The following is a 24,546-nucleotide window of genomic DNA, read 5'->3' as shown; positions in this document are numbered from 1 at the left end:
GAGAAGTTGTTTAAAATCTATATTATATATTCCTTGGCCCTAACTCCAGAGAATGATTGCCTTTTTATAGGTACTTTTATAGCCTAGAAATACACATTTTTAAGAGGAAAAAAAAACTAGACAATTCTGATGCAGGTTTTCCATGCTCTTAGGAAATAATTTAATAAACTTATATTTGCTCTTTATAAGGCATAAAATCTATTCAGACTTCAATATGTCTGGATTTTTTCTAAAAAGGGGACCAGAGAAACAAACCAATGCATTACTAGTAGTATAAGAAGAATTTGGCTGAGAGAAGCATGACAAGAGCACTGAAAGAAAGGTAATTAGGCTTGGAGGACTAAATATATACATGGACATACATCAGCTGGGCAAGGAGAAATTTATGATACCAAATGACCCATGAGCATGAAAAGACTAAGGAAGAGTCTGATAAGCACAGGTTTATGATAAGGCCTAGTAGGAGCATCCTATCTTTCAGAAGAGAGATCAGAGGGTTTTGATATTTCTATCCAGATTTAGGATAATAAGCCAAATGTATAATGCCAAGAGGGAATATACTCACTACTTAGATTGATAAAATAGGTAGATAATGTGTGTGACCCTATAACTAGTTCAAGTGGAATGTTTCACTTTTTACTTGATATAGATCCAGCACATCTTGTGATAGAACTTGAAGGATACGTTTCCACAACATACTCAGATAAGGGAATCCATCTTCTGGGGGGTGGGAAGTGGTGATTGGGGCTGGAACAACTATCTTCCATTGCTCTAGAGGAGGAGCCAAGAGCCTCTGCAATAAGGCTCAATATAACACACATCCTGAGGGTTATTTTCATTTTTTCAGCGTCAAAGCAACAAACTACAATTAATTTATGTATGCAGAATTCCTATCATTAGGAAATGAAGTAAGGTAACCAACTGAAGTTGACATCAAATCAAATTTATAGTCACAAACTCTCATCTAAGATATTATGGCTTAGCAGTTAAAAGTGTGGTCTCTGAAGTCAGACTTTTAAAATTTCAATTGCTAGCCTTCTACTTACTAGATATGGGTCCTCGATATCTCTAACTCTAATTCCCTTGCCTGTAGGATGGAAGTAATGCTTACCTTGTATAGTTGCTGAAAAATTTAACAATGAAATGGAAGAAAAGTTTCTGGCACATAGTAACTATTCAATAAATGCTGGTTAGAAGTTATTATTATGTTGTAACATTTCAAATCAATCTTCTTTTTCCCCCTGGAAGGTTTAAGTTTCAAGTTCAAATAGTTATATTTACCAGTGCCATGGTCAGACAAACAGTACGCATCTTAACTCCTCCTTGGAGGTTTTTTAAACCTGCTCTGTTCCAGTAAAGTGGTCAATAATAATAGCTATTTCACCATGTAAATTAAGTCATTGTGTAGATTGAATAAAAAACGTGTATGTGTATGTGTCCCACAAAGTTCTATATCCCTTTATTGAGCCTCATCTTGCCAAGTATCTTTAGGGCAAAGTGCATGGGAATGAGAAACTATTTCCAGTAATAACTCTAATAATTTCTAATTATGTGGCTTTGGGCAAGTCTTCTTAGAAATTAAGTGAGCTAACCAATAAGATTATTCTAATGTTTAAAATGACCAAATTTTAAACATGCATACACAAGGGTTATATTGTTCCTATCTGGAGTAATAAGATAGTCAGCTAACTAATACAGTGACTTGAGAACTTACAGTTATTCAGGTTAACTGTCAATGGAGTGCTCAATAAGAGATTTTAGTGATGTATTTTTAACAGTAGCCCGAAGCTAATATTGCATTACGACTAGGCTTTATAAGCTAGTTCTACTCAATATTTACTTAATACTTTGGAAATAGCCATAGTTAATGAATTTATCTGAAATGATCGTTATCCTGAAGTAGTGCTCTCTAAAAAACATGAAACATATACTTGCATTCTTGTCACTGTTCTCAGAAAAATCCTTTTCTGGGTTTTATTGGGGGCATTTCTTTGGTTTTGGTTCTAGACTAGCAGAATGAAACTTTATTATTAGCTAGCTACTTAAATCCCAGGAGTTATTCCTGCCCAAAATAGATTTAAACAGAGCATTGTCTGAGTGCCTCTATCCTTTAGCCTTAGAACCAGGGCTCCTGCCTCAGCTGATAATCTTTGTTCAGGCAGCTTCAAACAGAATTGAGAAAACACATGCACATTCCATCTTTAATGCCAGAAGTCAGCAGCGATAGATGATCCTGAATTAAGCTTTGTCAAAGTTCTCAATACTTCATTCCTTGTCAATTAAAGTGACTTGATAAGTTTTATTCTTTTGTCTTAGAATGGTTTCCAATAATTTCACTAACTGATAGGCAGGGTCTTTGAAATTCTAGTATTTGATGTTGGATGTGAGAAAAGAACCTTGGAGCCAAGATATCCAGTGAAATTCAATTCTTCAAAATTTGTGAATGAATTTTATAAGATGCTAAATGTTCCAAGGACAGGTGAACAAATTAAGGCAAAATTTGAAATTGCAAGTTGATATATCCTCTCTCTTTTGATAATGTACTCTTTCCCTCCACATCTTATGCCATGAGAATGTTGGCAGAGCTGACATTGATAGAAGGGTTGTAAATATTACCCTAAGAAAAGGGTTTCTTGTATTCTATACAACAAAGTCTTAATAAAACAAAACACCTTATGATAGGACTGCAGCTTTGCACAGTCTAATCTTATAAGGAAAATAAAATCTCTAAAGACAATAAAATCCCAGATTTGTATTCTATTTTATGTAAAGCCAGGACACAGAGGGAACTACAAACACTAAAAAAAGAATTTTTGATACTGATAAAATTTTGCTCATGGTACATTTATTCTGTAAAATCTTCTCTGAGTCCTCACTCTTCTGGATTCTTCTAAAGCCATACCACCGAGATGGTATCCAGCCTACGTGAAGCAGGGAAAGTAGTATGTAGAGGCTTTGGACCCAGTTACAAAATTTTGTTTCTTTTCTCCTGCAGGTGGCTGGAAATGAGTCATGAAAACTGGACTCAGGTAATAAGATTTGTCCTTCTGGGTTTCCCCAGTAGCCACATCCTAAAGTCCCTGCTGTTCCTGGGGTTGACAGTGACCTACATTATAACAGCCATAGGCAACCTACTGATCATTGGGCTCAGTTGGGTGGACAGACGCTTGCACGCACAGTTATATTTCTTCCTGTGGAACCTGTTCTTTCTGGAGCTGTTGCTCATGTTTGTTGTAGTTCCCAAGATACTTGTCATCATCCTCACAGGGGATTGCTCCATCTCATTTGCCAGCTGCATAATCCAATCCTACCTCTACTTTCTCCTAGGAACCACTGACATCTTCCTTTCAGCCGTCATGTCTCTAGATCATTATCTGGCAATCTGCCGACCACTTCACTATTAGACCCTAATGAATAGTTGTGTCTGTTCCCAACTAGTACTGGCCTCCTGGCTAGCTGGATTCCTCTGGGTCTTTTGCCCCACCATCCTCATGGCCAGCTAACCTTTCTGTGGCACCAATGGTATTGACCACTTCTTTTGTCACAGTTGACCCTTACTGAGGCTCTCTTGTAGCAATACCACCTGCTGGAGCTGATGGCTTTTGTGCTCTCCACATCAGTGTTACTGCCACTCACCTCAATTTCCTATGCTTGCATTCTTACCACTGTTCTAAGGGGCCCCCCACTACAGCTGCCAAGCACAAGGAAGCATTCTCCACCTGTGCACCTTACAGTGGTGATCATCTACTATGACAGCTCCATTTTTCTTTATGTCCATATATCAGAGGCTCGATCCATGCTGCTCAACACAGGTGCCTTGGTCCTGAGCTGAATAATCATACCCCTCCTGAACCCCTTCGTCTTCAGTCTCCAAAATGATAAAGTGAAGCAAGTCCTGAGAAATGCCCTGAAGTGGCACAGACCAATGACTGGGAGAAACTTTGAGGGTCACAAATAAAAGGAAATATTCTTATTATTTTTGAATATTAAGAATTTATTTGATTTTTTAAAATGTATTTGAAGTTCAAATCACTCAGGCAATACCATGTACTCTTCTCCGATAATGAAAGAATAGTCTTCATAAATATACAACATAAAATATAGGTGTAAGCCTTCATTATCCTCCTATAATCTTCCTTGTACCTCTACCTCCTCCACAGAGAAAGCAGAACCAGTAGCTCAAATTTCAGAATTCTGGTTAGGACACATTTTCTCTGAGGTGCAAGGAGGCTGCTTCTCTTCTTCCATGCATGAATGCTTAAGCACACTTATTAAGGCTTCAGTATCCTGTATTATGAAGCCAATTCTTCAGTATCCTGTATTCTAAAATATGGAGATTCATATTTGGAGCTTAGAGGACAGTAAGCGGCCCCTTGATGCCTTCCATCCAGACTGAGTATTACAAACAAGATTAACCAGAACCTCTGTATTAGAAAATTAAATTCTGGCTACAGTAGTAAATAGTTTTATTAAATTTTTATTTGTTATTGCTTTTTATGTGACTAGCTTCTCCTGTAAGAATCCTGTAGAGGAAGAATTCTGAGACCGATTAAATATTTTGATAGTCCTAATTCCCAAGTTAAACTCTATTTAATAGACTCTAAATATAGGGATAATCATTCACCCATTCCTTTAAGAAATATTAGTAAATATCTAATATGTTTTAGGTACTGATCTATGCAGAGATGGAACTAGAGTGAGCCACGGGAGATAGCTCTGTTGCATACCAAGGGAATGACCAGTCACTGTCTCCACATCTCAGTCAAGCCACATAAAGAACCAGAGAAAACTCTGGGCATAGTGGGCTCTTAAGATGCATATTCTAAATGACATGGATGTTTAGCCTGTTTCCAAATCAGCCCACTGTTCTGAGTTCCAAATATTGTCATTGCCCATTGAACCACTTGAGCCATAATGATCTATTATGAGAACAAGAGTAGGTAAGAATTTTTGTAGAAACAATAAGAGGAGGATGACAATATTTTGCTTACTGCTCTACCTATTTTGCTGTACCAATTATATCAGGTATACCTAGAAATTTACACTCTCTTATACTCCCCTACCAGAAGAAAGGAAAGATATATAGACATACTACTATCTGTCAAGTGTCTTTAAAATCTTATTTCTATAATTTAAGTCTCGTTAGATTTCCCAGTCTCCTAAATCATGATGCAAGCAAGGGGCTATTTAAATGCTTAGTTCAGCATCTACACTAACACTGAGCAAAAGTCATTTAATTCTTAGATTATTTCTGCACTTTTCCAGATCTTCTGCCATTGTACTCAGACACATTGATTTTATAGTCCACAGAACCTTTGAATAGTATAAAGGGAGACTATAAACAAACTGAAGCATTTTAAATTTTTCCTTAAAACATGTTTTTATTGTTTTCTACCTCAAAGTACCTTCCCCATGAGTCTCATAGCCACAGACAGAGAGTAAAGACAGGAAAACAAAGAAGTCATCTATAAGTTTTGAGTCTTTTGACTTATTTATCAAGATAATAGTCAAAAATCTGGACATTGATTGAGGAAATAAAAAAAGGATCTTCTATTTCTTTTTAATGTCCCCTTAACACACCAGGATGTAGGCCTGAGAAATTCACTAGAACAGAGAGTTTCATCTAAGGAAGGTATTGGTCAAACAAAAAGAGAAAGAGGAAAATACCATGAGAAAACAAAGGAATCCAGGGGTGGGGAGACAGGTGATAAGTGGTGTGTCTTGATTGATATTCCTTTACTGCACTGCCTCTGTGGATAAACTGAAGGAATTGCCAAGAGTTGAAGACCTCTTCTTGCTTCATAATTAGGCCTATTATGAACAAGCTAGCCCCACAGGTTGTCCACATAACAACCTGGCATGTGGTCTCATTAGAGTCATTTAAGAAACAGGAAGGTGAGGCAAAGGATGAATTGAATTTAGCTTTACAAGAGCCCTCAGTTTCCATGTAACATAGATAGAGCTTAAGATTTGATATGCTCCTCAGGAGGAGTACAGATGGAGTCTGAGCTGAGAGTTAGCAGATGTGTCATTGGGTTCACAGTGGCCAGGAGTGAGATGATTAAGCCTTTGGAGTGAAAACTTGGCCTAGAAATAGATTGAGAAAAGGCAAGAGACTCAATGGGATCTACAACCCAAACCAAATCTTAGGTGAGACTAAGTTAGAATGAGAACATCATCCATCACTGACCCAACAAGAAAAAACCATTTTTGGGTGTTATCAGTCAAAGATTTTGGCAACAAGGATTAGTAAAACATTCAGAGACAAAATTACTCTCAGTCTAGTCACAAGTCCAGAAAGTAGCCTAGGCTGGCCACCCTGCAATAGAGACCACCAAGCATCCAGAAGATACTATGTGGATCTAAGGTCCCTGTCTTCTTTCACTGCCTTGCAGTCCAGTAAACTGCATTCTTCCTCCATACACTGATGCTATTTTAAAAGAGGAAAAAGTTAGAAAGAGAGAGAGCAGAATCCTAAGAATTGAGTTATTTTTTTTTGAAAAGAATAACCACTTACTTAAGGGGTCTATTTGATTTTATGCATAGAAAAGTATAAACCTGCCTAAATTTTAGCCATCCCCTGCCCACTATCCAGCAGGGTGGTGTTTGTGAAGAAAATCATATAGGTTTTTAAAAAATAATGAAGCTACATTTTATTTGTCTATAAGTAAATATGTGACCTTGTTACAAGTTTAGGGTTTAGTGGAAAAAGAATTAGACCCTTGCTACTAAACTAAACTACATAGATAGAGAACCCGGACTTGAGTCTTCTGATTCTAGAACTCTCTTTCCACTAAAATATACTCTCTTTAAATAGCTTAAGTGTCATCTGTCATATCTTCTCTTTCTTTACGCCAACTCCTTTTTCTCTAGTCCTATGCCTTTACACTTTTGAGTTTGACACATACTCTAGGCACTGTACATTCCTTCTCAGCTGTTTGTCATTGTGAAAAGGAACTTTGCTTATACTAATTTACTTACTAAAATATAAGTAATGAGTATTGACTTAAGGTAAAGATCGTAGATACATTTATTAAATGTCATTCTCTTCTCATACCACATCTGTAGAGGGTATCACTGATCAATTAAATGATATTCAACAAGTTAAATAAATAAACCATTTTTTGTTTTATTTTTAACTTAATTCTTAGGTATGAATGTGGGGATAAAAAGGTGCAGTTCCTCTGACATAGGTAAGAAACCAATTGGTCAACTTGGTGGTAAGAGAGGGGGGAGTCTGGATCAAGGAGTTAAGGTATTAGGGAGGAAAGGGAAGATGATGAAAGAGAGGACCATGACCACTTCTCCATACCTGTTTAAACTGCTAGGGGTACATATGCATTTATTATCTTATACCACTTTTTCATTTAAGGACTAGAAGATAATCTACTTATCCACATTTAACCCAATCCTACATTTTGCATTGGGTTCAGTTGTCCACAAATCATCTTTGGCTGCATGCACCCATATTCCAGTAACTAATCTGCTTGACTCTCCCAGCCATACTAGACCAAGAACAATTTAAAATATTATCTCAATCCATAATGCTGCTTAACCTGACACAAATTCTCAAAAAGATATTGACCCTTAGTAACTTCATAGAGTTTTAGATACCATCCAGAACTTAGAGCACAAAAAACCTCGACTTACCAAAGCCATCCTGAGAAAAAAGAACAAGGCTGGAGGCATCACTCTGCCTGACTAAAATTATACTACAAAATGACAATGATCAAAACGGCATGGTATTGGCAGAAAAACAGATACGCGAACCAGTGGAACAGAATTGAGAGTCCAGAAATAAACCCATGTTTATATGGGCAAATAATTTTGACAAAAGAGCCAAAAACATGCAATGGAGAAAGGAAAACCTCTTTAATAAATGGTGCTGGGAAAACCGAAAAGCCGCCTTCAAAAGAATGAAACTAGACTATTGTCTATCACCACACACCAAAATTAACTCAAAAATGGATTAAGGACCTGAATATAAGAACTAAAACAATAAAGTGCACAAAAGAAAACATAGGAACTAAATTCAAGGACCTTGGACTTTAAGAGGATTTTATGAATTTGACCTCAAAAGGCATGGGGTATAAAAGTAAAAATAAATGAATGGGACTTCATCAAACTAAAAAGCTTCGGCACTGCAAAAGAAACTGTCAACAAGGCAAAGAGACTACAATCCAAATGAGAAAATACATTTGCAAGCAACGCCTCCAATAAGGGCCTAAAATCCAAAATATACAAAGAACTCAACAACTCAATAACAACAAAAAACAAGTGAGCCAATCAAAAATGGGAAGAGAATCTGAACAGACGCTTCTCCCAAAAAGATATACAAATGGCAAACAAACATATGAAAAGATACTCCCCTTTACTAGATGTTAGGAAAATACAAATCAAAACCACAATTTGATATTATCTCACATCTGTTAGAATAGCTATAATCAACAGGACAAGTAATAACAAATGTTGTAGAAGATGTGGAGAAATAGTAACTCTCATACACTGCTGGTGGGACTGCAAATTGGTACAGCCACTACAGAAAACAGTATGGAGGTGCCTCAAAAACTAAAAATTGATCTACCATATGATCCAGTAATCCCTCTACTGAGTATTTACTCCAAAGACTTGAAAACTCATATCTGAAAAACATTCGCTCACCAATGTTCATAGCAGCATTGTTCATTGTGACCAGGACATGGAACCAACCAAAGTGTCTTACAATAGCTGATTGTAAAGAAGCTGTGGTACATATATACAATAGAATATTACTTAGCCATAAGAGATGAAATACTGCCATTTGTAACAACATGGATGGATCTCAAGATAATCATGCTCAATGAAATAAGCCAGACAGAAAAAGTTGAAAACTACGTGATATCCCTTATATGAAGGATATAAACCTAAAAGCAACAAATGAACAGAACAAACAGAGATTCATGGACATGGACAATAGCCTAGTGGTTAATAGAGGGTAGTGGGGAGGAGAGAAGGGAGGTAGATGGCATAAAAGGGGAAAAATATGTGGTGACATTAAAGAATTAAAAATAAGTTTCTGTGAATTCCTCTCCCCCCCAAAAGAATAATGACATGTTTAACTTTTAAATAACCACTCATTTGTCAAAAAAGTTCCACACATTTAATAAATATGAATAATTAATTATGCAAATTAAATCAATTACATTAAAATAATTCTTAATTAAATTAATGCAGTGATTTTTAACATTTAAATCATATCCAAAGCAAAAAAGTTTAAAATTCACATGAAACTGTTACACAAGAAACAAGTTTGAATATTATGAGCTGAATTGTGTCCCATAAAAAATGTCATGTTGAAGACTGATCTTATTTGGAAATGGGGCCATTGCACATGTATTTAGTTAAAATGAAGTCATACTGGAGTAAGTTGGGACCCAACTCCAATATGACTGCTGTCCTTATAAAATAAAATGGCCATGTGAAGACAAACACACAAGATGTGGCTATAGTCTTGAAGACTGTCCAAGGACAAATTATGTGCTTATTAGAAAATGTATAGATTGAAAATATGAGGTTTAGTTGAAGTCGCCTTTCAGAATCTATGAAAATTCCTGGATCTTGATATATCCGTACAGAAGGTCTTAGCATGCCTTAACCCAACTTTTAGAAGTCTAAATATCTAAATAAATAAAATGTTTCTGCATTTAATAGAGAGATTGATAAAAAGGAATTAGGCTTCGAAGTTAAAGAGACCTAAGCTAAATTCCAAAAACAAGTTCCGGTGCTTTAAATAAATTATTTAGTGTCTCTTACTTGCAACTGATTCATCATTTAAATGAAGATGATACCTACCTCATGAGGATGTTGAGAGATTTAAAATAAATTATAAACATAAATCATTTGGTACAATGCCTGGCCCATAGTAAGTTTTTAAATATTATTTAGATGATAATGATGATGATAACCTTAAGAAACAGTGAGGACTTTTCCCATGGGAGCCGCCAGGTTGAGAGGAGCATGGCCATCTTCTCTCCCTACCGTGGCATGTTCTTATTCACTGTTATTAGTGTACTCTGAAAAGGAGGAATCACCTGGCAAAATCTCACTTTGCCTGCTGTGTTCAAGACTCTCATTTGACCAAGAATTGTGAACTTTGTTCACATCAATTTGTACAAAAACAATAGATAATCAGTAAATTAGCAGATCATCAAACCAATTCTGAGTCACGGGGTACTGACAGAGCCGTGGCTCAAATTCCCAGAGTTCAAGGCAGTGGGACTGATCGTTCTGGCCAGGGTGGTTTTGGCAATATGTATCATAGGGGTTGCATAGTTGCACTAACCAAAACCTGGAGCTGTTGGCACTGCAGAGTGAACACAATACAGAAGTGATATGCCATCTTCTCTGCCCTGGCTGCTTCAGCCTTACCAGTGTTGGTCACGTCTAAAGGTGTTATATTGAGAAAGTTCCTGAACACTTTCTTTGATGCCTAAAGATAAAGGTGAAGCCTACGAAAAGACCAAGGAAGCTGTTTTGTTCTTAAGAAACTTAAGGCCTGGAATGTTATTTAAAAAAAAATATTCTGTGCATCTCAGCAAATAAAAGCTCATAAGGGAAAAATGAGAAATCATCATCATAGCCAGAGCAGAGGACCTTGCATCATATATAATCAGGACAATGGTTTCATCAAGAAGCATCCCTGAAATTACTTCAGAAGCATCCCTGAAATTACTCTGCTTAATGTAAGCAAACTGAACATTTTAAAACTTGCTCCTAGTGGGCATGTGGATCATTTGGACTGAAAGTGCTTCTTATAAGTTAGATGATCTGTATGGTATTTGGTGTAAAGCTACCTCCCTCAAGAGTAACTAAAATCATTCCATGCACAAGATACTCAATACAGACCTTAGAAGAATCTTGAAAAACCCAGAAATCCAAATACTCAGAGCATCACACAGGAAGATTCATTGCAGAGTCCTGAAGAAGAATCCATTGAAAAACCTGAGAATTATATTGAAGCTAAATGCATATGTCAAGACCATGTGCCAGAATGCTACTCTTCTCCAGGCCAAGAACCATAGCTCTAAGTGAATAAAGCGGTAGCAGCTCTAGAAACCAAATAATATGAGAAGGGGGTTCCAGGTGAAGTCAGTAGCAGGAAATAATGAAAAGAGGCTGTTGGCATTATGAAGCAAAAGAAGCTTTTGGTGGGGGAAAAAAGGCTGCAGCTACCAAGATACTAGCAGCTGAGAAGAAGCCCAATGGGGCGGTGAGGACACCACAGAAGAAATGAAGGTTGCGCATAAACTAAAATTTGTTTATTCCACAAAGATCAAATTACTTTGGAGAGCTAACTTTGAATAAAAGCCTAATCAAGGAAGAAAAAGGAAAAAAAAAAGAAATGATGAGGAAAAAAATAATATGACCAAGATAATTCCCTTTCTCTTCATTGATATTAAATTCAATTAGCCCCCTGAAATCAGGACTCAGCATCTGACGTTTATTTTAACCTTGAGGTTTCTCTTGTCTCCAAGAAGTTTATCATTGTTTGAGTTTCTCAAATGTATTTTGTCTCCAAGAAGCAATGTCAGAAAAGAAACACCAGATACACCACCTTCACACATTCTCCATCTGGAATTTTTTCAGCAGGGCCAACATCATGTTCATATAGGAAAATTGTCACCTGAGCCAAACATTATTTCTGGATAGCACTTGAAGCTTTGTCTCTAAGAGGTGCTTGAGAGAAGTTCTAGGGTCCTCATTTTGTTTTCTAGCTTTGTTAAAAGTTCAGGTCACCAGAACTTAACTGAGGTTAAAAACAATAGAGAAGTAGTGGACAAGTAGTTTCAGCTACTTTGTGTCTTCTCAAGCAGGTTGGTACACTGAAGCATGTCTCAGATCCTCAGGTCCCTGCCTTGGCATATCTGGAGGTCGAAGCTCCAGGGGACCCAGGAGGTCCTATTGCCTCCTCCACAGCTTCTTCATGGCCAGGATCACTTCTTTGTTTCTCAAGGTATAGATGGCAGGATTCAGCATGGGAGTGACCATTGTGTACAACACAGAGACAGCCTTGTCCATGGGGAATGTACGAAATGGCCTTGCGTAGATGTAAATGCAAGGCACAAAGATTAAGGTCACCACGGCAATATGAGAGGCACAGGTGGATAAGGCCTTCTTGCGACCCTCCCATGAGTGGCTTCGGAGCATGACTAGCAGTGCTGTGTAGGATACCAGGAGCACCAAAAAACACATCAGAGTCACCAGGCCATTGTTAGACACCATTAGTAGCTCTAAGACAAATGTATCTGTGCAGGCCAATTTGATCAGCTGAGGCACATCACAGTAAAAGTTGTCCAGTTTGTCAGGCCCACAGAACGGCAGCTGGATAGTCAGTCCAACCTGTACAATGGAATGAATGAATCCCCCCACCCAGGAGGCTGCCATGAGGAGCCCACAAACTGCTCGATTCATAATAAGTGTATAGCGCAGGGGCTGAGAAATGGCAACATAGCGGTCATATGCCATGACAGTCAGTAGAAAGATCTTGATGCCTCCTATGAAGTGGAAGAAGAAGAGTTGAGTCAAGCAGCCACCAAAGGAAATGATGGGATTGTCTGAGAGCAAGTCAGCCAGCATCTTAGGTGCAGTGATGGAAGAGTAGCAAAAGTCCAGGAAAGAAAGATTGCCCAAGAGAAAGTACATGGTTGTATGCAGGCATGAGTCAGAGGTCACTATGGCCACAATGAGGAGATTTCCAGTTACAGTCATAAGATACACAACGGAGAAGACAATGAAGAAGAGGAACCGAAGTTCCCATACCTGAGAGAGCCCCAAGAGGACAAATTCTGTCACCTGAGAATGGTTCATTGGATTCATCTGCTTGTTATAATCTGGTAAATAAACCTGCTAGGAAAAATGGACATATTCATCATGAATCCACAACATCTGTGAAATAATTTTCTCTCTCAGCTCTGGGGGATTCTCCCCTATCTCATTTACCATAAGAAAAATATTGTAAGTGGTTCTATAGGACATCAAGTATTTGATCATCACATGTTGTTATAATAAAACATCAGGAGCATAAAACTCAGGGATGCACTGATACTACTTACATTTTATGAGAATCAAAAATATTTATCTCTCAACAACTGAGTGGTATATAAAGGAAACATCACTAAACTGAGAGCGAATTTTTTAATTTTCCCAGTAACAACTGAAACAATCTTCTGAAATTCTCTAAGGTTCACTTCCCTTATCTGTGATATAAATTAGTCAAATGGTCTGCAAAGTATCCTGTAGTATAATATTTTAGAACTATATGTGGCTTTTTTGAGAAAACTTGATAAATCCCCACATGCCAGATATTCAGACAGAATTTCCATGAGATGACAGATCTCTACTTATCTAACAAAACAACAAAGCATGCAAGTTGCCTATCATACCCTTGGAAAAAAAATTTAGTTGTCTTCTGAGCTAACTCTCCCTCGGAACTATGTTTTCAGGCCTAGGAGGATGCTAAAGTCATGACCAAGGAAACAAAACAGAAAACGCAGTTCTTGCACTTTATAAGGGTACTAGAGAACTACTGTTTTTCTGAAGTTAGATAAGAAAACATGTGAAAAAAGTGATTCCTATCTTATGGCTCTGAGAAACTCAGTAAAACTATTGTCCCCGGAGAAACGAAGGAAGGGCAACTAGAATATTAAACCACCCCTGAAGAGTTTGAGCATCGATGTTAATTTCATAGAATCATCTAAAGAATAATTTCTTATTCTTATAGAAGCAGAAAGAGGAAGTCATAAATATTAATTGATATTTTTATATATTTAAGTATTTTTAAAGATTCTAAGAAAGCTGGCTATTTATAAGAATCCTAGAATTAATCTCTTCATATCCTTTAAGAGAAATGTAAATTATCATTCCAAATTTAACTTAATTTTAAGTACGACTTTTCAATTACATTTTCCTTCCATTGTTCTTTCTTCATTTAATAAGCATTTATTAAGCACTTTGTATTTACTAGGCACTATGCTAAACACTAAAGATTTTACAAAACTAAGACACAAATGATTTAATAAGACCAAGACCTTCTGACACTTGACCAGTTCTCAAGTTTTGTTATTTTATACATAGGCCCTTTCACATATTCATATTATAATCTGGCACACCAAACTACTTGAAGTTCCCTGAACTTTTCATGTTCAATATACTATTCATTTATTTTCCTTTTTAACATTTACGTATTAATTTTGCTTTAATTTTAATGAAATATTTCAAATACACAAAGTTAGCATTCCCAGTTTTAACTTCAGCATATGAAGAACTTGGAAATCAATATTTCTATTTTTAGAACAAGAAAAAGCTAAACAAACTAAAGGTCAATGACTTTTCTTCGACCCATCAAAGAACTGGGGTCATAAGGAAAACTCTGCCTCAAAACCTAGAGAGAAAAGAGAAGCACAGAGACTCATAGTAGAGATCTGCTTACCTGAAGCAGCATTCACTGGAGTCATAAACTGGTAAAAGCACTTAAATGGCAATTTTGATGATTTGTTGGAAGCTGAGTGTAGGTTAGCATGTGAGTTGGAAACTCCTGGGGGCTTTGTATTTAGGGAGACTCAATACTTTTCTGGTTTTAATCTCTAAGAACCCTAAAAGTCTCTCACACTAAGGAGTGAAGAAAGATATTCTTCGGAGTGAGGGAAAGAGTGAAAACTGTAAAATTGGCACAGAAAATTCTTTATCACAAATGCCTGTTTTCCAGGATAAAAAACTTTAGTAGAACCATATCTTACCTTCTTACTCGGGAGAAGGGTATATCTTTAACTCCAGTCCCTTATAGTCTTGCTGTGTCACCTAAGCAGGTGACTATAGGGACAGTCCCACTAAAAGGCTGAGATTTAATCACAAGAATATGGATTGTTTCCCCTCTCTTATTAACCTTACTGATTAGTAAGGTTAATAAGAGAGGGGACTCCCTCTAAGGAAGAGTACTTAAGGTTGCCTTAAGTCAATGGAGGAGAAAATAAAGTAATTTGTAGCTTCTGACACCTACTACCAGAAAAAATATCAAACACAGTGCAACTACTAGCCAGATTTGTAGCTTCTGACACCTACTACCAGAAAAAATATCAAACACAGTGCAACTACTAGCCAGATTAACATAAATTCAAGACTCAAGTTTCTTTACCATTTCCTATTACTTGATCTATCATGTCTGGCTTTCAACAAAAAATTAAAAGCCTTGCTAAAAGGCAAGTAAAAATAAAGTCTGAAGAGCAAAAATAAGCAACAGAACCAGACTCATATACACGCAGATGTTAGAATTATCAGGCAGGAAATTTAAAATAGCTATGATTAATACTTTAAGGGCACTAAGAAAGAAATTAGACAACATGCAAGAACAAATTGGTAATATGAAAAGAGAGATAGAAATCCTATTAAAAAAATCAAAATGACATCTTAGAAATTTAGAACACGTAAGAATGCCTTGATGGACTCATCAGTAGGACAGACATAGCCAAGAAAAGAATATGTAAATTTGGATATAGATCAATAGAAACTTCCCTAACTGAAATGCAAAGAGCAAAAATGGAAAAGAGAAACAAAATAGAGCATTGAAAACTTTGGAATGACTTACAAAGGTGCAAAAATAGTTGGAATACCAGAAGGAATAACAGAATGAAGTAAAAGGCATATCTGAAGTAATAATGTCTGAGAATTTCCCAAAATAATGATAGATAATATATGTGAAATCACAGATCTAGGAAGGTCAAAACACACCAAACAAGATAAATACAAACACACACACACACACACACACACACACACACAAGTATACCTAGGTATACACATTCAGTGACAGAAAACCAGACAAAAAGAAAAATATTAAAAGGGTCAAGAGGAAAAAAACAATTATAGAGGAACAAAAATAAGAATTACAGTGCAAGTCTTGTCAGAAACCAACCAACCTAACAATGGAGCATGAAAATATATGAGGCTAAAACTGAAAAACTGACAGAAAAAGTAAACAAATCCAGTGTTATAGTTGGAGACTTCAACACTCATCTGTCAGAAGTTGATAGATCAAGCCAAAAAAATAAATAAGAATGTAGTTCACCTGAAAAGCATTGTCAATAAACTTGATCTAATTAATATTTATGAACCATGCCATTCAACAACAGAAGAACACACATTCTTCTCAAGCTCACATGAAATGTTCACCAAGATAGACCATAATATGGGCCATAAAATACACTTTAAGTAATTTAAAAGAATAGAAACTATACAAAGAGAAATAAGTGATCTAAATAGGTTTATATTTATTAAAGAAATTTAATCAATAATTAACAATTTACAAAAATGAAAACATGAAGCCCAGATGCTTTTATTAGTGAATTCTTAAACATTTAAGGAAGAAATGATACCAATTCTTCTTAATCTTGTCTCAAAAATAAAGCAGCAGAAACAACTCATTCTATGAAGCCAGCACTATCCTAAAACCAAATAAAGACATTACAAGAAAGGAAAACTATAGTCTAGTATCTTCTGTGAACATTCATGCAAAAATCCTCAAAACAAATTATCAAATTGGATCAAACAATGTATAAAAAAGTATTATACACCAAATCAAGTAGGGTTTATTCCAGATATTCAAGACTGGTTTAACTTTCAAAAATCGCTAACTGTAACCCACACTATCCAAGGCTAAAAAAGAAAAGTTGTATGATTATTTCAATCAATGTAAAAATTATTAATTGCTATAATATCAACATTTGGAAAAATCCAATACCCATTCATAACAGAAATTCTTAGCAAACAAGAAGTAGAGGGGAGTTCCCTCAACTGATAAAGAACATCTACAATAAACATATAGCTAACATCAGGCTTAATGATAAGAAACTGGAGACTTTCCATTTAAGATCAGGAGGTAAGATTCATCACTTCCATCATTATGCTGAAAGCTTTAGCTAGCGCAACAAAACAAGAAAAAAGAATAAAAGGTATACAGTTGGGAAAAAAGAAAATAAACCGCAGAAAATTAAACTACACTTATTCACAATTGACATGTTTGTCTATGTACAAAATCTCGAAGAATTAACATGTTTGTCTATGTACAAAATCTCAAAGAATTAACAAAACAAACAAAAACAAATACTTAGAACTAATAAGCTATTATGGCAGGGATGAAAGATACATAGTAATATACGAATGTCATCTGCCAACAATGAACAATAATACCATTTACAATAGCCCAAAAAATATTTAGGTATAAATCTAACAAAATATATACAGGGCTTATATGGCCTATATTTGGAAAGCTATCACATTCTGATAAAAAAAAAAGACAATCTGAATAGATAGAGATATTTTATGTTCATAAACTGGAAAATTCATAATTGTTAAAAGATGTTAATTTTTCCCAGTTTGATTTATAAAATCAATATAATCTTGATCAACATCCCGGAAAGCTATTTTGTAGATAATGACAAGTCGATTCTAAAATTTATATGGAAAGGCAAAAGGACGAGGATAGTTAACACAATGCTAAAGAAAAACAGAATTGGGTGACTCACACTGATTTCAATACTTACTATAAAGTTGCCATAATTAGGCTTTTAATTTTTTGTTGAAAGTAGCATGATATTAGAAAACAGTAGAAGCATATATAAATGGAATGTAATAGACAGTATAAAAAAAGATAGACAAGCGATATTTGACAAAAGAGCAAAGGAAATTGAATGGGGAAAAGATTGGCTTTTTAACAAGTTGAAGGAACAATTAGATGTACATTTGCAAAAAGAAATTATACACAAATTTCATTTCTTTTATGAAAATTAACTCAAAATGAAGCATAGACTTAAATGCAAATTTTGAGCCATCATATTTCTAGAAAACAAGAAAAATTTATGTGACTTTGGGTTTGGTGATGATTTTTTAGATGCATAATCCATGAAAGAAAATATTGGTAAGTTGGACTTTCTTAAAATCAAAAACTTCTCTGCAAAAGATGCTGTGAAGAAAATCAAAAGAAAAGCTACAGCTGGGATAAAGTATTTGCAAAACACATATGTGATAAAAGATATACATGCAAAATATACAAAGAACTCTTAAAACTCAACAATAAGAGAGCAACAATCTAATTAAATGGGTAGAAGATCTGAACAGATATATCTGTTCAGATGGCAAATGAACATATTAAATGATGTTAAGTTTCATTAGGTAATTACAAATTAAAACGACAAATATACCATTACGCACTTATTAGAATGACTTTTTTGAAAGTTGACAATACCAGTTGATGGTTATGATGCAGAGTAACAGGAACTCTCGTTCACTATTGATGGGAATGCAAAATAACGCAGCCACTTTGGAAGACAGTATAGATTTTCTTCCAAAGCCAAACATTGCCTTGCCTTACCATTCAAGAGTCACACTCCTAAATATTTACCTAACTGATTAGAAAACACATCCACACAAAACCTTCACATGAATTTCTATATCATCTGTATTCACAATCACCAAAATGAGATCTCCTTCAATATACAGATAGTCCTAAATCCATACAATATAATATTATTCAGTGATAAAATGAAATGACCTATCAAACAACAAAAATAAATGAATCTTAAGAGCATATTGTTGGGTAAAAAGTGCCAATGTGAAAAGGCCACATAATATATGATTTCGATTATATCTTATTAAAAAGATAAAACTATAGAGATGATAAAATTTTCAGTGATTATTACATGTTTATGGGGACAGGGTGTTGTATAGGTCAGGCATAGGGTCTTTTTAGAACAATGAAATTACTGTTTGATACTTTAATCATGGATACAGAAAATTGTGCATTTGTTAAAACTCATAGATCTTTACATTACAAAGAATAACCTTAATGTATGCAAATATTTTAAAAATTATTTATGAGGTCATGGGGCCCCAGGATGAAATGCAGAATGTAACAAAACAGTCTAACTGTGTTACAAATGTATAAAACACCTTCACCAAGGAGGGTGAGGGAAAAATGTGCTAACATAAGTAATTTGGGAAATGAATGCAGTCAGTAAGACTAAAAGCAAATAACTATGCAAACAACAACAACAACAACAAACACTCTACTCTAGGTGATAAAGTAGTTTCCCATGGAGGTATAGGATAACAACTCTGGCACCAGCATACATGTATACTAGAACTGAACAATTAAGTAGGTGAATGGTGAATGGCAAGAGCCAGGTTTCTCACTGTTGGAGTGTGAGTGTGAGATAAGCAGGGGGAAAGGCTAGAATGGTCTGTTGTAATGGACTAGAGTTGGAGACATCACTCATTCTTGTAATTACAAAGATCCAGAAGGTTACATGCAGAAATACTTAAAGACGTGTATATATACATGGGTTAAGTATACATTCATATATTTCCTTGCTCTGTCAGTTGAAAGTGCCTGGAAGCAATGACGTTCTAGTAGCAAAAAGCACACCTAGCACTCAGATTTTGGTTCCTAATATATTCTCCAATAAAAGAAACCAGGGTTCTAGGAGAAATAGCTGATTCTAAAACTGAGCAGGAATATGCAAGATGAGCTCAGAGCATCTTGTAGGAATAGAAAGTAAGAAAGTACTAAAAAAAAAAAAACAATTGATAAGGTTTGTTAAAAGGATGCAAGAGCCAGTTGAATGAACTCCCAATGGCCAAAGCTGAAATAATTTGTGCAGCAAAATTAAGTAGTATTGAATTATAATCCAAAGCATAAAATAAACATCCACAATATAAATAAATGGAGGAGAACACACACATCTCCCTTAAAGAAGAACTCCAAGTAACTTAGGTAGATACTCTATTCTCAATGAGGTGAAGTAAGCTCTACTCCTTATGTGTAAACTGCACAGAGTGAGTTTCCATCAAAGAGTGGAAAGTGGGGTAGAAATAGTAGATTTCAAGTGGAGAAATCTGAAAAGCATTACCTCAGCTGGGTGATTACAATAACATCAATAGTGATATTATGTTGTCTGTAGGTATCCTTGGTAGATGTGACATTTATGTGAGATGCATACAACAGGATAGCATGACAAAGTGAGATTTATTTTAGAAAAGCAAGGATGGTTTAACATTTAAAATTCAGGCAATGTAAATTATCATATTGATAGAAAAAATATAAAAATTGTATGATCATTTCAATTGACATGGAAAAAGTACTTGGCAAAATTCAACATCCACTCATAATAATTAGAAATAGAAAGATATATTCTCAGTCTGATAAATGGTACCTACGAACAACCTATAGCTTATCTTATATTTAATGGTAAAATATCGACTATTTTCCCTAGCTTAAAGACAAAGAAATAATGCCCATCTTACCAATATAAAATAAATAAAAGACATAAAGTTTAGAAGAAAAAAAGTCAAACTTTCCCTAATTACAAATTTGTTCATCAAGAAAATCTTAAGGAATAAAAAAACACTATTGGAACTAATATTGTTCTAAATTTAATAAGGTCACAGAACTCATGGTCAATATAAAAATGTTTTTTAATGTCTATGTACTAGAAATGAAAATTTTGAAAAATTAAATTAGATTTTTTATATAATTTTAAATAAATTCTAAATAAATCTTGAATTTTTAATAAATTCAAGAATGTATTTAACAAAAGACTTATGAACTCACTACAATCAAAACTGAAAAAAAACAATAAAACATTGCTCAAAGAAATTAAAGGGTGCATAAATAAATGGAAAGATGCCACAGAATTTTTAAAGTTAGACATAACAATAAATAATTATTATAGCTAAAATGTATTGAACCTATATATTGTGCAAGGCACTGTGCTAAGAACTTTATATATATTATTTTATTTATTCCGCATGATAATTCATGAGAGGGATATTTTTATCCAGATTTTATAAATCAAAATTGAGACATAGAGAATCAGATTAACTTGGCTTAGTATCTGGCCCAGGAGATATAAATCTGGACCTCAGCTCCGTCATTCTGCTCTAGGACATTATTGTCAAAAGGAAGGCACAAAGATCACTAGTGGATCTTTTCACAGGATCAAGAGTGGATCATTTAAATGTTATATACAAATTAATTTTATTAAGTATTTATATGATCATATATTTGGAAATATGAGCTAGTATATTAAACCTGTGATTTACGGATATTATTACTTAAAACAAATCTAGAGTAGATAGTCTCTTATTAGTCCACTACGAGCAGGTCACAGGAACTACATGTGAGACATCTGGCTTTGTCCAGGATTGTTCTACCATGACTGTCCAGAAGTCTGGAAGGTATACATAGCAGATTTAAGCTCTTTATAGCCCTTGGCCTGCGAGAGGCCTAAAATTTTGAAGAATTCCATTGAATTCTCACAGAAAATTCATAACCCCAAGAAAAGATACCAGTTTGCTGTTATTTTAGGGGAGTCATCTAAGGCTGGATCATTTATAATGAAGCTCATCAAGAGAAAACTTTATCATAACCATAGAGTTTTTAAACTTATTGTTTTGTTGATGTTTCTTTTTCTCTTTTTCTTTTTTTTTCTTTTTTGCTTTTACTTCCCTTGTTTTGGGGTCAAGTTAATAAAATCCTCTCTGAAATCAAGGTTGATAAGTTAGCACCTATGTTTTCTTCTATGTATTTTATTGTTTCAGGTTTTATATTTAGGACTTTGATCCATTTTGAGTTAATTTTTGTGTATGATGTCAGATAGCAGTCTAGTTTCATTCTTTTGCATGTGGCTTTCCAATTTTTTAATACCACTTATTGAATAGGCTTTGTTTCTTTCATTGTATGTTTTTGGCTCCTTTGTTGAAAATTAGTTGCCCATATACATGTGGACTTATTTCTGGGCTCTCAGTTAGGTTCCATTGGTCTATGTGTCTGTTTTTCTGCCAATATCATACTGTAAACAGACACTTACCCCAAAGAAACACACAAATGGCCAACAGACATATAAAAAGATTCTCAACTTCACTAGCTATAAGGAAAATGTAAATCAAAACCATGATGAGATACCACCTTAAATCTGTTAGAATAGCTATTATCAATTAGACAAGAAAGAACAAGTATTGGAGAGGCTGTGGAGAAAAGGGAACTCTCATACATTGCTAGTGGGACTGTAAACTGGTACAGCCACTAAGGAAAACAGTATGGAGTTTCCTTTAAAAAATTAAGAATAGAATTACTATATGACCCAGCAATTCCTCTTCTGGGTATCTGTTCCCCAAAATTAAAAATATTTATTTATAAAGATATATCCCCCTGATATTCATGACAGCATTATAAACAGTAGCCAAGACATGGAAATGACTAAATGTCCTTTGGTGGACAATTGGATAAAGACGATATGGTGCATATATACAATGGAATACTACTTAGCCATAAAAAAGGATGAAATACTGACATTTGTGACAATATGGATAAACCTCAAGAGTATCATGCTGAGTGAAATGTCAGTTGGAAAGGACAAGAATCATATGATTTCATTCATATGTGGGATATAAAACAGAAAGCAAAAAATAATGAACAAAACAAACAAACTCATAGACATAAACAATAGAAGGGTGGTTACCAAAGGAGATAGAGGGAGGATTATGAGGGAAAAGGGGTCATGTATATGGTGATGAACTGAGACTAGACTTTAGGTGGTGAGTGCGCAATGCAATATACAGATGATGTACTATAAAATTGTATACTTGAAACTTATATATTATTAACCAGTGTTAACCCAATAAATATAATTTTTAAAAAATCAGCTAACAACAGAAAACTCATGAACACTAAAAATTGATAACCAAAATTAAAATTTTAGTAGAAAGTTTAAAAAATAAAGTCAAGAAAATGTCCCAGAAACTAGTGGAAAATAATTTTTAAAAAGGTATAAGAGAAAAGGTATAATCACAGGATCAATGTAGGAAGCCCAATATGTGATTAATGAGAGTTCCAGAAAGATAGTATAGAAGAGAGAAAATGGAGGGAAAGAAATTACTTTTAAAAAGTAAAATAATAACAAAAGTAAAAGACAAGGATATCTAAGTTGAAAGGGTCTTCTAAATATTTAGTCCAGGGCCCTCTTCACCACCACCACCACTCCCATAGAAAGAAGAGGCAATTTGCATGATAAAAGCCCTTGCAATTTCCTTTCCCTCAAAAGATGTTCTGCTCTAAAAAGAACCCCTTATTTTCTTTTGTTAATACCTCTCTTGCCCCAACTTGCTTCCCATAAAAACCTTCTATTTAGTATAACCCCTCAGATTGCCCTTCTAGTTGCTATATGGGATTTTGCCCAATTCATGAATCACTTAATAAAGCCAATTAGATCATCAAATTTACTTAGTTGAATTTTGTTCTTTAACGCTCAGTATCCTCAAAAGTGCCAATCAAGTAAAACCAGACATATGGTTTTATATATTGATTGTGTAAGTATATCTGACAACCCAAGGTTCCTAGATTTATTAATAATGGTCAAAATTATTTGTTAGATAGAAGGGAATGAAGGAAGAAATATAATTATAAACTTAATTGGCATACTACTTTAACTGATTTATTGAAGGAACAGAACAAGAAGAAGGGGCAGAGAACTCTACCAAAAGCACTTGCTCTTAAGAAACCAAGGTATGACAGCCATCACTCAGATGACAATCTTTCCTTCCACATTCCCTGATGGGGAAAGGGGCAGCAAGAGAGGGTTAACATCAGTTGCAATAAAGAAACACCAAAAGCCAGCTTCACACTTAGGAGAGAATGCTCCATCTCTTCCTTGTGTTATTCCTCATGTAGTACAGTATATGATTAGTAATAAGTTATAACATTATCCTTGAAAATATAGTCTTCACCACATTGCTACAACCTTTGCCAAGTTATGAAAGACACCTACATTACATTGACTGAAACATTTTTCTCAGGTTACTTGCCTTTAAAATACATAACATAATATACAGAGCATTATGAATCTGTCAAAGGTCAATGTTCAAAAGATTATTTTTACTTATAAAATTTTCAGGAATTCTTAAAGCAATAGCAAGTGCAATTAACATACTGTCTCTTGACAGTCAACTATGCTGAAATTTGCTTATAGCTAGTAAGGCAGGTTTCTTAAGCATTTAAATATCTTCTAATCTCGAGAAACACTGGAATATTCACTCCTCCTACAGGTGACTCTATCATGAACAATAATTCAAGATATTTTAAAATTTTGTATCAGTTTTGTAAGTTGTATTTTTTCAAGGAATTTGCCCATGTTATCTAAATTGTAAATTTTATTGGCATAAACTTGTACATAATACACTCTTACTATTCTTTTAATTAATGTATTCTGTTTGTTGAGTCATAAATGTTAAGGAAAAATGATCCAGTCCATTGTTAAGGCTAATATTTTTCTTGTCTGATAAACAGAATGAGAGCTGATTTGGAGAGAGAAATTTCTCATAATTTAAACTTAAATATTTATTCATTTAAATAAAAATAGTGAACCAAAATGGATAACGAATTAATTAATTTAAATGCTGGGAAAATATAAAACAATTGTTCTAAGAAGCAATTACGATAATATTAATAACAGATAAAATAAA

At 34.7% G+C, this 24,546-nt stretch overlaps 2 protein-coding genes, 1 non-coding gene and 1 pseudogene across 4 annotated transcripts in view; 2 read left to right on the top strand and 2 right to left on the bottom strand.

Moving 5' to 3' along the window:
* Positions 1-24,546, top strand: part of LOC107502265 (olfactory receptor 8D4) — a 127,629-nt gene that overhangs the window by 58,536 nt on the left and 44,547 nt on the right. The window contains exons 3-4 of one of the 2 annotated variants that reach the window (XM_016129324.2): positions 650-703; positions 2,996-3,029. In XM_016129324.2, coding sequence (XP_015984810.1) covers positions 3,006-3,029 — 24 coding nt within the window. In that variant the 5' untranslated portion in view covers positions 650-703; positions 2,996-3,005. Of the gene's footprint in view, positions 1-649; positions 704-2,992; positions 3,030-7,151; positions 7,194-24,546 lie in introns of those variants that run through there. The other variant, XM_036221197.1, reaches the window with a different exon arrangement.
* Positions 9,945-13,814, bottom strand: LOC107502266 (olfactory receptor 4D5). The gene has a single exon (XM_016129328.2). The coding sequence runs from the start codon at positions 12,853-12,855 to the stop codon at positions 11,938-11,940; it is 918 nt and encodes a 305-aa protein (XP_015984814.2). The 5' UTR covers positions 12,856-13,814; the 3' UTR covers positions 9,945-11,937.
* LOC118602879 lies at positions 9,955-11,272 on the top strand (annotated as a pseudogene).
* LOC118603252 lies at positions 23,602-23,808 on the bottom strand. Its single transcript, XR_004951137.1, has one exon. It is a non-coding gene; the product is annotated as a small nucleolar RNA U3 (small nucleolar RNA).

The sequence above is a fragment of the Rousettus aegyptiacus genome, unplaced genomic scaffold (assembly GCF_014176215.1).
Source record: "Rousettus aegyptiacus isolate mRouAeg1 unplaced genomic scaffold, mRouAeg1.p scaffold_m13_p_5, whole genome shotgun sequence".
Classification (NCBI taxonomy): domain Eukaryota; kingdom Metazoa; phylum Chordata; class Mammalia; order Chiroptera; family Pteropodidae; genus Rousettus; species Rousettus aegyptiacus.
This window is presented reverse-complemented; position numbering and strand designations above follow the sequence as displayed.